The sequence below is a fragment of the Spinacia oleracea genome, chromosome 3, assembly GCF_020520425.1.
Source record: "Spinacia oleracea cultivar Varoflay chromosome 3, BTI_SOV_V1, whole genome shotgun sequence".
In the NCBI taxonomy this organism is placed as follows: Eukaryota; Viridiplantae; Streptophyta; class Magnoliopsida; order Caryophyllales; family Amaranthaceae; genus Spinacia; species Spinacia oleracea.
Window position 1 is genome coordinate 15,591,939 of NC_079489.1, and position 12,126 is coordinate 15,604,064.

Sequence of the window (12,126 nt, forward strand, 5' to 3'; positions counted from 1 at the left end):
ACATATCATTAAAAAAAATACATTGAGAAAATTTTAACAAAAACCAACGTACGTAATCTCATTTTTCAAAAAGATATCACGAAAGATAGGCAAAATGCATAATGTTAATAGTATAAAAAGTCAAAACGGCCGGAAACACAAATTTTTATTTAAGGTCGATGTACAATAAATTTTGTAAGGCATAGTTAAAATTAACTTAAAATGCTTAAAAGTTATTCCGACCCGATACAATGTAACCATGCAACCCTTTAAAATATTTATCCATCAATTTATTTACATGATATGTAAAAATATACAAAGTTAGATAAAAATTAATCCAATATATAATAAATTTATTATACACCTGATGCTTGCAAAACCTTTTGTAAAAAAAAGAGAGGTTTCGGAGTAATAAGAAAAGGTGAAAGATGAGTTGATGAAATAATGCATGATTAACCAAAGAGAGGATATGTATTAAAATAGGTTAAAAATGATGTAAAATTAAAGGACAAACAAATATTTTTGATTTTTTGTTAGACAAAGTCACAAAAGGATGAGTATGTGACAACTATCAAAACAAGAAAATCAATGATAGAACACCTAGCTAACTAACTAACAACGTGCAAGCAATGATTCCTAATTACACAAAAATAACTAAATCCAAACAACCCCCTAGTAATTAGGTACGTTGCCTTACAATTGCATATACATATCACCAACCATTTATTATAATTACATAAAATTAATCCCTATGATTTCTCCTCCCTTTTTTTTCTTTTTTTCATTTTCCTCTAAAATTAAACCATCCCATTTTCTCTTCTTTTTCCTTAATAATTTCCACCAAAGAAAAGAAAAGAGCTTATAGGACAAAAAAAAAGTCAAGGAACGTAACCCTCCCTCTAGGTCCCTAGAGATGGGAGGTTGCATTTCAACGTTTCCCCCCAACGGATCGCGAAACCTAAGAAGAAAGATTAGGGCTAGGACGAATGGCCGTTCAAGGCGATCACGGGGAGTATCGGAGGAGTACACCACCACGGCGGGGAGGAAATCGACAAACAACTCGAGGTTGATTAACGTGTTATCGAACCCTACGGTGGGGGACAACATTAAACAAAAGTACACCTTTGGGAAGGAGTTGGGAAGGGGTGAGTTTGGTGTTACCTACCAATGTACGGAGGTGGCGACCGGGGAAAACTACGCTTGCAAAACTATATCAAAGAGCAAGCTTAGAACCGAGGTTGATATCGAGGATGTTAAGAGGGAAGTTGAGATAATGAGACATTTTCCTAAACACCCTAATATTGTTGCCTTTAAAGAAGCTTATGAAGATAAAGAAGCCGTTTATTTGGTTATGGAATTATGTCAAGGTGGTGAACTTTTTGATAGGATTGTTTCTAGGGGACATTATTGTGAGAGGGCTGCTTCTCAAGTTGTTAGGACCATTTTGCAAGTCGTTAAGGTAACTACTTATTATTGCATTTCTTTTATATATTAAACTAGTTTTTATTTTTATTTTTTAATTTAAATAAATGTAAATACTTCCTCCGTTTTTTATAATTGCACCATCTTGGTTTTAGCACTATTCTCTTATTCTTATATAGTTATTTTTTGTGATTTATATGTAAGGAAAAATATACTCATGTGGGATCTTGTTAGATTCGTCTCGAAATATACTTTCAAATTATCAAATTTTTATAATTTTTTAAAATGTATAATGAGAGATACTAGTAGTTAAAATAGTGCATTGGCAAGCGTGAAATCCCAGATGGTGCAATTAAAAAAAATGGAGGAAGTATGTAATTGATTAGGCTGCATGTTAATAAAATATATGCATAATTTCTATTATTTTTTATTTTGAAATTAAAATTTCCAAATTGTATTTGAATTGTTTGTTATTGCATGTAGGTTTGCCATGCACATGGAGTCATACACCGGGATCTCAAGCCTGAGAATTTCTTGTTTGCTAACAAAAATGAGAATGCTGCCCTTAAAGCCATTGATTTTGGGCTCTCCATATTTTTCGAGCCAGGTAATTTTATATTTATGCATGCATGATAATTTTAAGCATGATAATATATCGCAATTCGGATTATACACCTGGGTGTACAATGATTACCATACACCCCAATGAACATTAATTGAGCATCTAATGAACATGAAGAAAATAATAAGAAAAATAAACCTGAAATTATTTACATAATTTAAATATCTTTTCATGTAGGCTCCGTTTGGTAGGGCGTAAAACGTTTTCATGGAAAACGATTTTTCCCTCTTCAATCATTTTACGTTGTTTGGTTGGGTAAGGGATGGAAAATAATTTTCCATAATTCCCTAAAAGGTGAAAAACCCTTTTCCATTTGAAATGGAGGGAAACCACTTTTCCTTCTTTCCTCCTTACCTCCCTCTCCTTTCTTCCCCTCAATCTTCACCATCTTCTCCCATTTTCCTTTAAGGTACCAAACAAAGGAAAACTAGTTTGGAATTGTGTTTTCCCTTGAAAAATGTTTTCCATGGAAAATCATTTTCCAATAAAAACGTTTTACGCCTTACCAAACGGAGCCATAGTGTATGAGCTGCGTCATTCGACAAATTTTCTACTAGTGTATACATGAATTTTATATATTATTGGATTTTTCTAACTTTGTACGAATAACTAAGCTAAAATGGTGAATGGTTTAGGTCAACGGTTCAACGAAATAGTGGGAAGTCCATATTACATGGCACCTGAAGTTCTAAGAAGGAACTATGGACCTGAGATCGATGTTTGGAGTGCTGGTGTTATCCTTTACATATTACTTTGTGGTGTCCCCCCTTTTTGGGCAGGTGAATTTTCACGTAGTAAATAATCATGTTGATAGTATATTTAGATTCAGTAACGTAACAACTAATTTTAGACAGAGGAAGTAGAATTATAAACGAGGACGAGTATATATGCGGACTGATACGGGTTCAACTTTTGCATACATGTAGAGACCGAAGAAGGAATAGCACAAGCAATTGTAAGAGGAGTTATAGATTTTGAAAGAGATCCATGGCCAAGAGTTTCTCCATTAGCAAAGGATCTTGTAAAGCATATGCTTGATCAAAATCCTTATAGTCGAATGACTGTCGACGAAGTCCTAGGTAAGCCTTGCTTGTTAAAATCAGTCTGAACTAGTAACGTGACAACTGAATCTAGACAAAGGTAGTAGTTGTGTCGTGTCCGTCGTCCATTGGATTATAAAACTTCTACAATGTTTTAAGAACTACTCCCTTAATCAAATTTACTATATAAAGCTTTTGATGGTTTTTTCTCCACCTATTGGAATGCAGAACACCCTTGGATGAAAAATGCCAATAACAATGCCGATGTTCCATTAGGCCAAAATGTGAGAACAAGGATCAAGCAATTCTCCCTGATGAACAAGTTCAAGAAGAAAGTTTTGAGAGTAACTACCTAAAAACCTAGCTTATATTTCTTTTTTGTTAATCCTTTCTTTGCAAATTGTTGCCATGATACACTAAGATTCAACCCTGTGTCGCTTCGATTGGTTACAAAAAAATCGTAATGCCTACATACATGCATACATTTATTTACAAACATGAAATATGAACTATATATTTCCGAATGCAGGTGGTTGCGGACACTTTGCCAGATGAACAAATCGAAAAGCTAAGAAAAACGTTCAATATGATGGACACTGATAAGAACGGGAGTTTAAGCTTTGAAGAGCTTAAACAAGGGCTTGTTAAGCTTGGACATGTTCTTCCTGATTCTGATGTTCAAATGATCCTAGAGGCTGTAAGTTTTTCGTCTATATTATTATCGGTTATCAAACAGGCCGTCAAGTCTTATTGTATCGGTTCTCCTCTCTAATTAATGTGACATTGTAGGCGGACGTGGACGGGAATGGAACCTTAGATTGTGGAGAATTCCTAACACTATCAATCCACCTTCAAAAAATGGGTGATGATGAACATCTTCTACGTGCATTCAAGTACTTTGACAAAGACCAAAGTGGCTACATTGAGTTTGAAGAGTTAAAATTGGAATTCTTTTCGGACGTTGATGCGACTGATGGCACCAAAAACGAGCAAGTTATACGCGACATTCTTTTCGATGCAGACTTGAACAAGGTAATAGATCGACTCTTCGAGTAGGGTGTAAACAAGCCGAGTCGAGTTCGAGCTTAAGCTTGGGTTGAAAAATCTAACAGTTACAAAAAATGCAGGACGGCCGAATCGACTACAACGAGTTTAAGACAATGATGCACTCTGGAATGGATTGGAAGATGTGTTCTCGTCAATACTCAAAGGCTATGTTTAACAAATTGAGCACCAAGTTGTTCAACCATTCGGGGCTGTTAAAATGACTTTTAAATCCTTTTTTGTTTGTTATTTTTTGAGGATCCGCAATATTGTATTTTTGTCCTGCTCTGCTCTGCTCTTCTTCTACCATATACAGGTACATAAACAAAGAGGGATACAAGTATATACGATAAACAAAGAGGGATACAAGTATATACGAAGTATATATATACTCGTAACAAATTAGAGATAATTAATGACGCGTGGATTCAGTAATACGTTCAGAAGACGGTCATCCAATAGCCACTCCCAGAAAGAAAGAACAAAACCTGTATAAATTGCTCAAACTCTAACAATGCAAAATGAAATAAAAGCATAACAATAGTAATTCAGATACAAGGGTATTAACAACTAATGATTATGTGCCATAAATAACGATGTTAATATTGCTATTAGCCTGTTGCAAAAAAGTTAACTGAAAACCGCGCTTTTGTGAGAGGATTGAGTAGGGAATGCAAAGTACTCTAGCCATACGCCTATGCATTTTCAATGGAATGCAGGGAAAACAAAGAAATTCACGGCGTTTTTCTACAGACTGCTGAACTAACAGTTCTTCACTAGACACTGCTACTCTGTCCAATCTATGTTCCTGTTAACAGATAAAGATATAATAACCCTGCCTTTTCATAATATGATGCTAGAACTGGTCATAGGCCGCCAGGCTGACCATACAAAATTCGGGTCAAATATGTCCATAGCTAAAGAAGATTACTAGTACATTCAGGACAGCTGCCTATTGAGTGAAATTGAGTGAATAGGACTACAGCGGGACGGAGCCAAGCAGACCAGCCCCAAATTCTGATCAGGGTCCAGGGGGGTGATAATACTGCATAAGTGCATATAATCATACATCTTACTGGGGATAGTCTCATTGTTCCGACCAACATTTCAAACAAAAAAAAACCCCTTTTTTGAGTTGAATTTGTTCATGATGAATGCATAAGTAATGGCATCATGCAACTAAAATTACGAAGAACAAATAGGGTATCAAGTTGATAAGCAACATCAATGATAAACAAGACGAGTAAGAAATACCTGGTTGTGAGTCAGAAGTTGCACAGCACAAGTTCTGCTCCAACTGCCAGAGGTAAACGCCTCAATAACTGATGAGTGAATGCACATGAACACATCCTTGGCAGAATTAATATTTTCCAGCAAATGGTTATAACTCGTGGCTACACACTGACAGAGAGATTGAGAGAGATCAAAACAAATACCCCTAATATATGCACATTGAGGTCTTGGCCAATATGCCAAATTGCTCGTGGCTACACAAATGATGTGCAGATTTATACACAAGGATATCTACAACTAAGCTTTTCAGTAATACACGATCAGATCTAATGTTAAATCCTTTCTGCAGACTCTGCTTTGCAAGTAGTCTTGTAATGCCCCGTTTGGTTACACCTGCTACAGCGAACAACATGCTTCTCCCGATTAATATCGTCGGTGCAGATTCGCTTTTTCTCGGGCCTACCTGGAGGGCGACGGAACTTGGGTGGTCGGACCACTTGTATGTCCTCATTTACCAGAGACTCGCCAGACCTTTTCAACTCAATTTTCCCGGGGATAGGGTGCAACTTGGGCAAATATGTCTCCCTGTAACTCTCAACAGTAAAATATTTTACTGTCAAGGCATATGGATCTTTTTTGCAAGAAAGAAGTGCTGCTACTGCATGGGAACACGGGATTTGATATAGTTGCCAATATCGACATGAACAACAATGAGTTCCAATGTTTACAATATCTGATCGTTCAGCTGATATGACCTCAAATTCAAACTCGTCAGACTGAAGGACTTGGTAAGAGGATGTCAACTTAATGGCTTCTTCAATCCGTTTTTCAGCAAAAGGAGCTAAAACTGATGTCCACGACTTACTCTTAGAATGTCGCTCCTCAAACATGGTTGTCAGTTTGTTGTAAATCTTCTCAATCACCTGAATAACAGGCAATTCACATGCTTCAGTAATCCATATATTGAATTCCTCAACATTTGAGGAAAAATGACCATATCTTATCCCTTGAAAATATAAAAGTGCCCAACTATGAGGAGGAAACTCTTGCAACCACTTGGCTGCTTCAGATGATATGTCCTCAATTTCTGCCATTTTTTCTTTGAAAGAAACTACAGTTGTTGCAGAAGCAGCTTGCCACAGAGCATGCACTAGTCTGGAGTCGTTAAACTCCTTGCCAATACTGTCAGTCAAGTGACGCATGCAAACAGCATGAAATGAACTAGGGAACTTTGTTTTTAAAGCATCTGCTATACCCTTTGATCCATCTGACAAAAACGCAAACTGTGGAATACACTGAGTATTCATCTCTAGAGCTTTATGCAACTCTGACAAGAACCATATCCAACTCTCGTCATTCTCCATATCAACAACAGCGAAAGCAAGGGGGAATAACCCCCCATCTGCGTCAAAAGAAGTTGCTACCAATAGGGTCCCAAGATACTTGTTCTTAAGCTGTAACCCACCAAGCCCTATCACGGGTAAGCAACCGTTCAGGAACCCATAAATGGATGCATAAAAAAAAACAAAGAGACGTTGAAACCGATCATCTGCACAATCAGTATAAACCTCTGCAACAGTTCCGGGATTTGATTTCTTTATTTGATCACAAAAGGAAGGAAGAAGGAAATATCCCTCTTCAGAAGAACCGTAAATTGCTGCAAGGCCCCGTTCCCTAGCACGCCAAGCCTGCTTGTAAGGTATTGTTATCCCATATTGTTTTTGAATATCATGTGATATATCTTTTGGCTTGTAATTTATATTATCCCGCAGTCGCTCCTCTATGAAACTCACGATCCAATCAACAGAAGCCTGATTATGCGCATTCTGAGCATTGCAGCCACACGTATGTGTAGGTTCCAAACTACGTACAGTGAATATGGGAGAATTAGAAATCTTAACAGCACGGATACGCCATGGACAGTCTCCAAATGAACATTTTGCAATATAACGGATTAAATCACTTTTTACTACACGCAGTTCAAAGTGTTGTGCAATAGCAGCTTCTTTAATTGCATTTCGGAAAGCCTTGACATCAGGAAACTCCTGACCAATGGAAAACTTGTGTTCCTCCATAGATCCTTAAGATATACCCTCGTCACAATGACAATGCTACAATAGGCGCGCAAGAAAATCACCATTTAGAGAAACTAATGTTAAAGCAGCTCCCACAATCCATTACTGAATTACCATTAAGACCTTCAACAAGAAACTGGAAAAAAGAGATTCAGCATAATAAAGACTTTAAATAAGCAACCAGCCTACAGCACTAATCTCTATCATTATCATTACCCCATTGCCTCAAAGAGGCTCCCGCAAGAAGCGGGGTAAGGGGGGGTCGGACGTACGCAACCTTACCCCTGCATTTGCAGAGAGGTTGTTTCCAATTGACCCAAAAGCGATAACGGGACAACAACGGGACTACCATCTTCTACTTCATGGAAAGGAAGCGAAGAGGTATTAAGAGCCATTTTGATTTAGTCCATACATCCCACAGCCAAAAGAACAAATGAATCTTTGGCTCCATCGGAAATGGACAGCACTAATCTCTAAACAAAATAAATCAAAATATGATATAATCCTTATAAATTACACGACTAACTGGAAATTACCCACAAAAAGTTGCAGGAGTCAAATACCAAGCCAAAACTTTGGAGTTGTCCTTGAACAAAATGAATCACAGCCTTGTTTGATCCTTGGTGATTTGACGCATTATTGCGAGTTACAAACATGATAAATAACCCAGGGGAGGCATTAACATAATTATTATATTCAGAAACTTGATTTTAACCCAAATTCCTCAGGATCCAAATAGAATTGCAGTTTGTTATGATGGAATCACCAAAGTGGTCCTAACTCCCAAGTCAGAGTAACATACTAACATTAGTTCATGAGTTTGGTAACACCCTAAACAAAAATTGAATATTCGAACTTGCTCGCATCAATGTCTTAATGAATTAAGTCAACTGTCTAAACACTAAACACCAACTTCTTAAGTTCTTTTGAAAGAGTGTATAGTTCCTATAGAAGTCCAAGGCTCCTCTACACCAAATTGTACCCCTCCTTGCACTCACTTTTTTGGCAACCTTCGAATCACACTTCCATTTTGGCAACCTTCGATCACCAAAATTCAGGCAGCTCCTAAACACAAAGAATCACAATAACACATGATCCTCAGAGAATGTAACCACTGTTATGGCCAATAAGGCTAACAGAAAATAAACGGTTAATGACTTTAAAAAGGCAGACTGGCTATGTAACTTAGACGACTTATGTCAGCCCGACTTCCCTGAATCCAGTCCTCAAGGACCCAAATACAAAATGGATAATAAATCATTCAAATTAGAACAATAAGATAAGTAATTTTAGAAGATTCATCCCCAAGTCAAAATTACCATAATTGACTAACATGCTAATCAAACTTGTTCACAAATAATCAACTTCATCTCCATTTTCAGGCATCGAATAATTTGTTCAACCAATACTTCCTCAAACACATTTAATTTAAGCTCAATGGTCAAGACCTAAAATTGGGTAAGCCTTAAACATAATTTACAACCGATTTAGATAATGTTTGGTATAGAGTTTTTAAGTAAAGGAAATGGAATCAATTAACTATTTTTATTACCCAATGTTTGGTACGAGAGGAGAGGAGTGGTAACTCAATCCACTAAGTGTAACCATTAGTCCATTACCATCATTTGTTACCAATCCACTAAGGCTCCGTTTGGTAGGGCGTAAAACGTTTTCATTGTAAAATGATTTTCCATGGAAAACATTTTTCAAGGGAAAACACAATTCCAAACTAGTTTTCCTTTGTTTGGTAACTTAAAGGAAAATGGGAGAAAATGGTGAAGATTGAGGGGAAGAAAGGAGAGGGAGGTAAGGAGGAAATAAGGAAAAGTGGTTTCCCTCCCTTTCAAATGGAAAAGGGTTTTCCACCTTTGAGTGAGTCATGGAAAATTGTTTTACATCCCTTATCCAACCAAACAACGTAAAATGATTGAAAAGGGGAAAATCGTTTTCCATGAAAACGTTTTACGCCCTACCAAACGGAGCCTAAGTGTAACCATTAGTCCATTACCATCATTTGTTACCTCTCCCAAGTCCCAACCTTGTGGTAACAACATTGTTACCCTCTTTGATCCCTTTGTTACAAGTGATTTCTTTCCCACCGTACCAAACAACTAATATTGTAGTAGCTAACACTTTTCCTTTCCATTTTCCTAAGTTTATACCAAACATGTCCTAGAGTTCCAACCTAAGTTTAAACACCCACATCCTAATTTCATACCGAAATTGCAGGTGAAAATTCAATCTTTTTGGTCCGAACTCAAAATGGGTATCCTCCAATTTCAATTATAAGCACCCTAACATGCCAATTAGCAGCAGAATAACAATTCTTAACTCCTCGAAAATAATAATTCGTTCATTTCTGTAATTATAATTAAATATTGGAGGGGGGGGGCGAATGGGTAAACTTTCTAAAAATAATAGATGCCCAGTTTGATTGAAGATCCTAGTTATGTTATTCTTGGAACAATTTTATGAAAAGATAATATGATTTATTTCGCAGAATTAAGGCAAGAAGAGAGGGAAAAGGCGAACCTTGAAAGTTGGAACTGTTGAAGTCGCAGGTGGGAAGAGCTACGGTTGCTCGTTTAGATGAGGCCGCCGTAATAGAGTGACATCCAATATTTACCAATTCCATATTTATTTAAAGATATACTTGTCTTTTCCGGCCGGATTTATTTAAGAGATACATTACCATTTTTAGTAACTTATCATCCCACCATCTAATTAAATAATAAATCTAATTTAACTTATGATCCACCATCCTATTAAACAAATAATTTTAGAAACCCACCTCACCTCCACTCTACAAAATAACATGGTCCCCACTTGTTTACTTATTAAAATATCTACCAAACCCCACTTGCTTTATTAATTTATTTCATTCAATTCTTTTTCTTAATACTCGTGCCCGACCAAGTGTATCTCTTAAATAAATGCGGAGGGAGTAATAGCTAAAGCTGTCAAAAACTGACCCGACTCGAGAAATCGATCTAAATTGACCTGTATACGTAAAGACCCGGATCCGACCTAGGACCAGAAATGTTGTTAAAACAGAAATCCGTAATCCGACCGTATCCAACCCCTTAAACTGACAACCGATTTTGGACCCATTAATGCATGACCCGGCCCGAACCCAACAAGATTATACCCAATAACAGAACTGACCTGACCAGACAATGACACAAACCCGATTCAGCGCCTGACCCTATGTTAACCCAAAACCGATTATAACCCGATGAAACCTATTATTGACCCACCCGTGACAACCCCTTACCTGATTTTAACCGACTTGTCATAGACCTAACCAGATAGTAACTTAAATCAAGTTAATATTAATTTTTATAATTACCTAATCTAGAACAATTGAAATGTGTTAAACCAAATTGAACCTAAGTTTAATATTATTATTTAAATAAGCAAACGATAATATAACTAACCGATTTCCGGCTATAATGTTAGAAGAAATCGAAATTTTCAAAATGTACCTTATTTTCACAATATTTTCATTTTATCGTCCACATAAGCAAAAAATTGTTCTAGTATTTTTTGATGAGTCATCAATAGGGCTGTCAAAAACTGACCCGATCCAACCGATTTCTGACAAAAACCGAAGTGACCCGAAAAACAAAATTCTACATTCAATCCGCATAAGCACCGATGACCCGATTTGACACCCCTCGTCATCACAAAATCTCAATTCAGTTAGCGGTTACTTAAGGTAAACCGCTAATTAAATTGGCAATTTTATTATAAACCATTAATTCAATATAGTAAGTTTTTTTTTTGTTCAGCTTGCTAAGGTGGAGGGGGTCCTTCCTAGAAGGTTTGTCTCCCCTTAGTTTGGCTTAGTTTGTAATAGTTGTTGATTACTCCCTTCGTCCCGGAATACTCGCAACGGTTTGACTGGACACACTTGCCAATGCACAACTTTGACCATCAATATCTTCAATTATATATTATAAAAACTTATAAAATATTAATATTTTGATAATATATTAAGATGAAGTCAAACTTCGAGATGGTTGTCTGTTGGTCCAACTGCCAAAAACTGACCCAACTGTCAAAACCTTGGTCGATTTCTCTAGTCGGGTCAGTTTTTGACAGCTAGATCAAAAAAGTAATAGCTATTACGCTAGATCACAACTGTCATATTTTTCTGTTGGTCCAACTGTCAAAAACTGACCCAGTTGCTGGTTGCCATGGGTTTTGTTGGTTGTCTGTTGCTGGTTGCCTGTTCTTGTTGGTTGTCTGTTGCTGGTTGCCTGTGCTGGTTGTTTGTTGTTGTTGGTTGTCTGTTGCTGGCCATGGGTTTTGTTGTTGTGATGTGGTCCGTCAAGTGATGATCAATTTAATTTTGATACAATATCGTTTAAGTGGTCCATTTGCATGAATCGGGCCATATTCGAGGAATCAATACTTTGTCTATATGCTTTGTATTGTTATGCTCATATGTGCCCTATCCTATGATGTTTATTGAGGGTGTGAGGATATTATTATGTAAGCTGTTGAGTTTTTCTCAACATAATGGTATTACCAGCCAACTCAAAATGCCCGTGTACCCTTTAAAAAAACAAAGCATTCATTCATACTTTCACATTCATATTTACAAACTATCTTGCATATTTTCAAAAAATTCAATGCATTAACAAAATAACTGACTAGCATTTACACCCTCCAAATGAAAAAGTTGTTAAACTTAAGTAATCTTGAA

The 12,126-nt window shown here is 36.7% G+C and overlaps 2 protein-coding genes across 5 annotated transcripts; one reads left to right on the forward strand and one right to left on the reverse strand.

Annotated features, from left to right (window-relative positions):
- The first annotated feature begins 762 nt into the window (after positions 1–762).
- Positions 763–4,400, forward strand: LOC110789075 (calcium-dependent protein kinase 24). The gene is made up of 8 exons (XM_021993724.2): positions 763–1,438; positions 1,885–2,008; positions 2,659–2,802; positions 2,950–3,102; positions 3,292–3,407; positions 3,593–3,760; positions 3,853–4,095; positions 4,191–4,400. Exons 1-8 carry the CDS (start codon positions 893–895, stop codon positions 4,329–4,331), a joined length of 1,635 nt encoding a protein of 544 aa, XP_021849416.1. The 5' UTR covers positions 763–892; the 3' UTR covers positions 4,332–4,400.
- A 1,120-nt stretch (positions 4,401–5,520) lies between these two features.
- On the reverse strand, positions 5,521–10,073 carry LOC110789096 (uncharacterized). Of its 4 annotated transcripts, XM_056838922.1 has the most exons (3): positions 9,948–10,025; positions 7,952–8,480; positions 5,521–7,451 (listed from the first exon to the last, which is right to left on the reverse strand). In XM_056838922.1, exon 3 carries the CDS (start codon positions 7,413–7,415, stop codon positions 5,673–5,675), a length of 1,743 nt encoding a protein of 580 aa, XP_056694900.1. In that variant the 5' UTR covers positions 7,416–7,451; positions 7,952–8,480; positions 9,948–10,025; the 3' UTR covers positions 5,521–5,672. The 4 variants fall into 4 exon arrangements, with proteins under 4 accessions (XP_056694900.1, XP_021849438.1, XP_021849437.1 ...); XM_021993746.2 differs by lacking the exon at positions 7,952–8,480 and having other exon boundaries at positions 9,948–10,073; XM_021993745.2 differs by lacking the exon at positions 7,952–8,480 and having other exon boundaries at positions 5,521–7,551; positions 9,948–10,028.
- Between the last annotated feature and the right edge of the window lie 2,053 nt (positions 10,074–12,126).

Bases quoted from the DNA above. Each gene is read 5' to 3' on its own strand.
- LOC110789075 (XM_021993724.2), top strand. From the start codon at position 893: ATGGGAGGTTGCATTTCAACGTTTCCCCCCAACGGATCGCGAAACCTA. The intron at 2,009-2,658 runs GTAATTTTATAT...TGAATGGTTTAG, and splicing joins CTCCATATTTTTCGAGCCAG to GTCAACGGTTCAACGAAATA. The intron at 3,408-3,592 runs GTAACTACCTAA...TTCCGAATGCAG, and splicing joins TCAAGAAGAAAGTTTTGAGA to GTGGTTGCGGACACTTTGCC.
- LOC110789096 (XM_021993746.2), bottom strand. From the start codon at position 7,415: ATGGAGGAACACAAGTTTTCCATTGGTCAGGAGTTTCCTGATGTCAAG.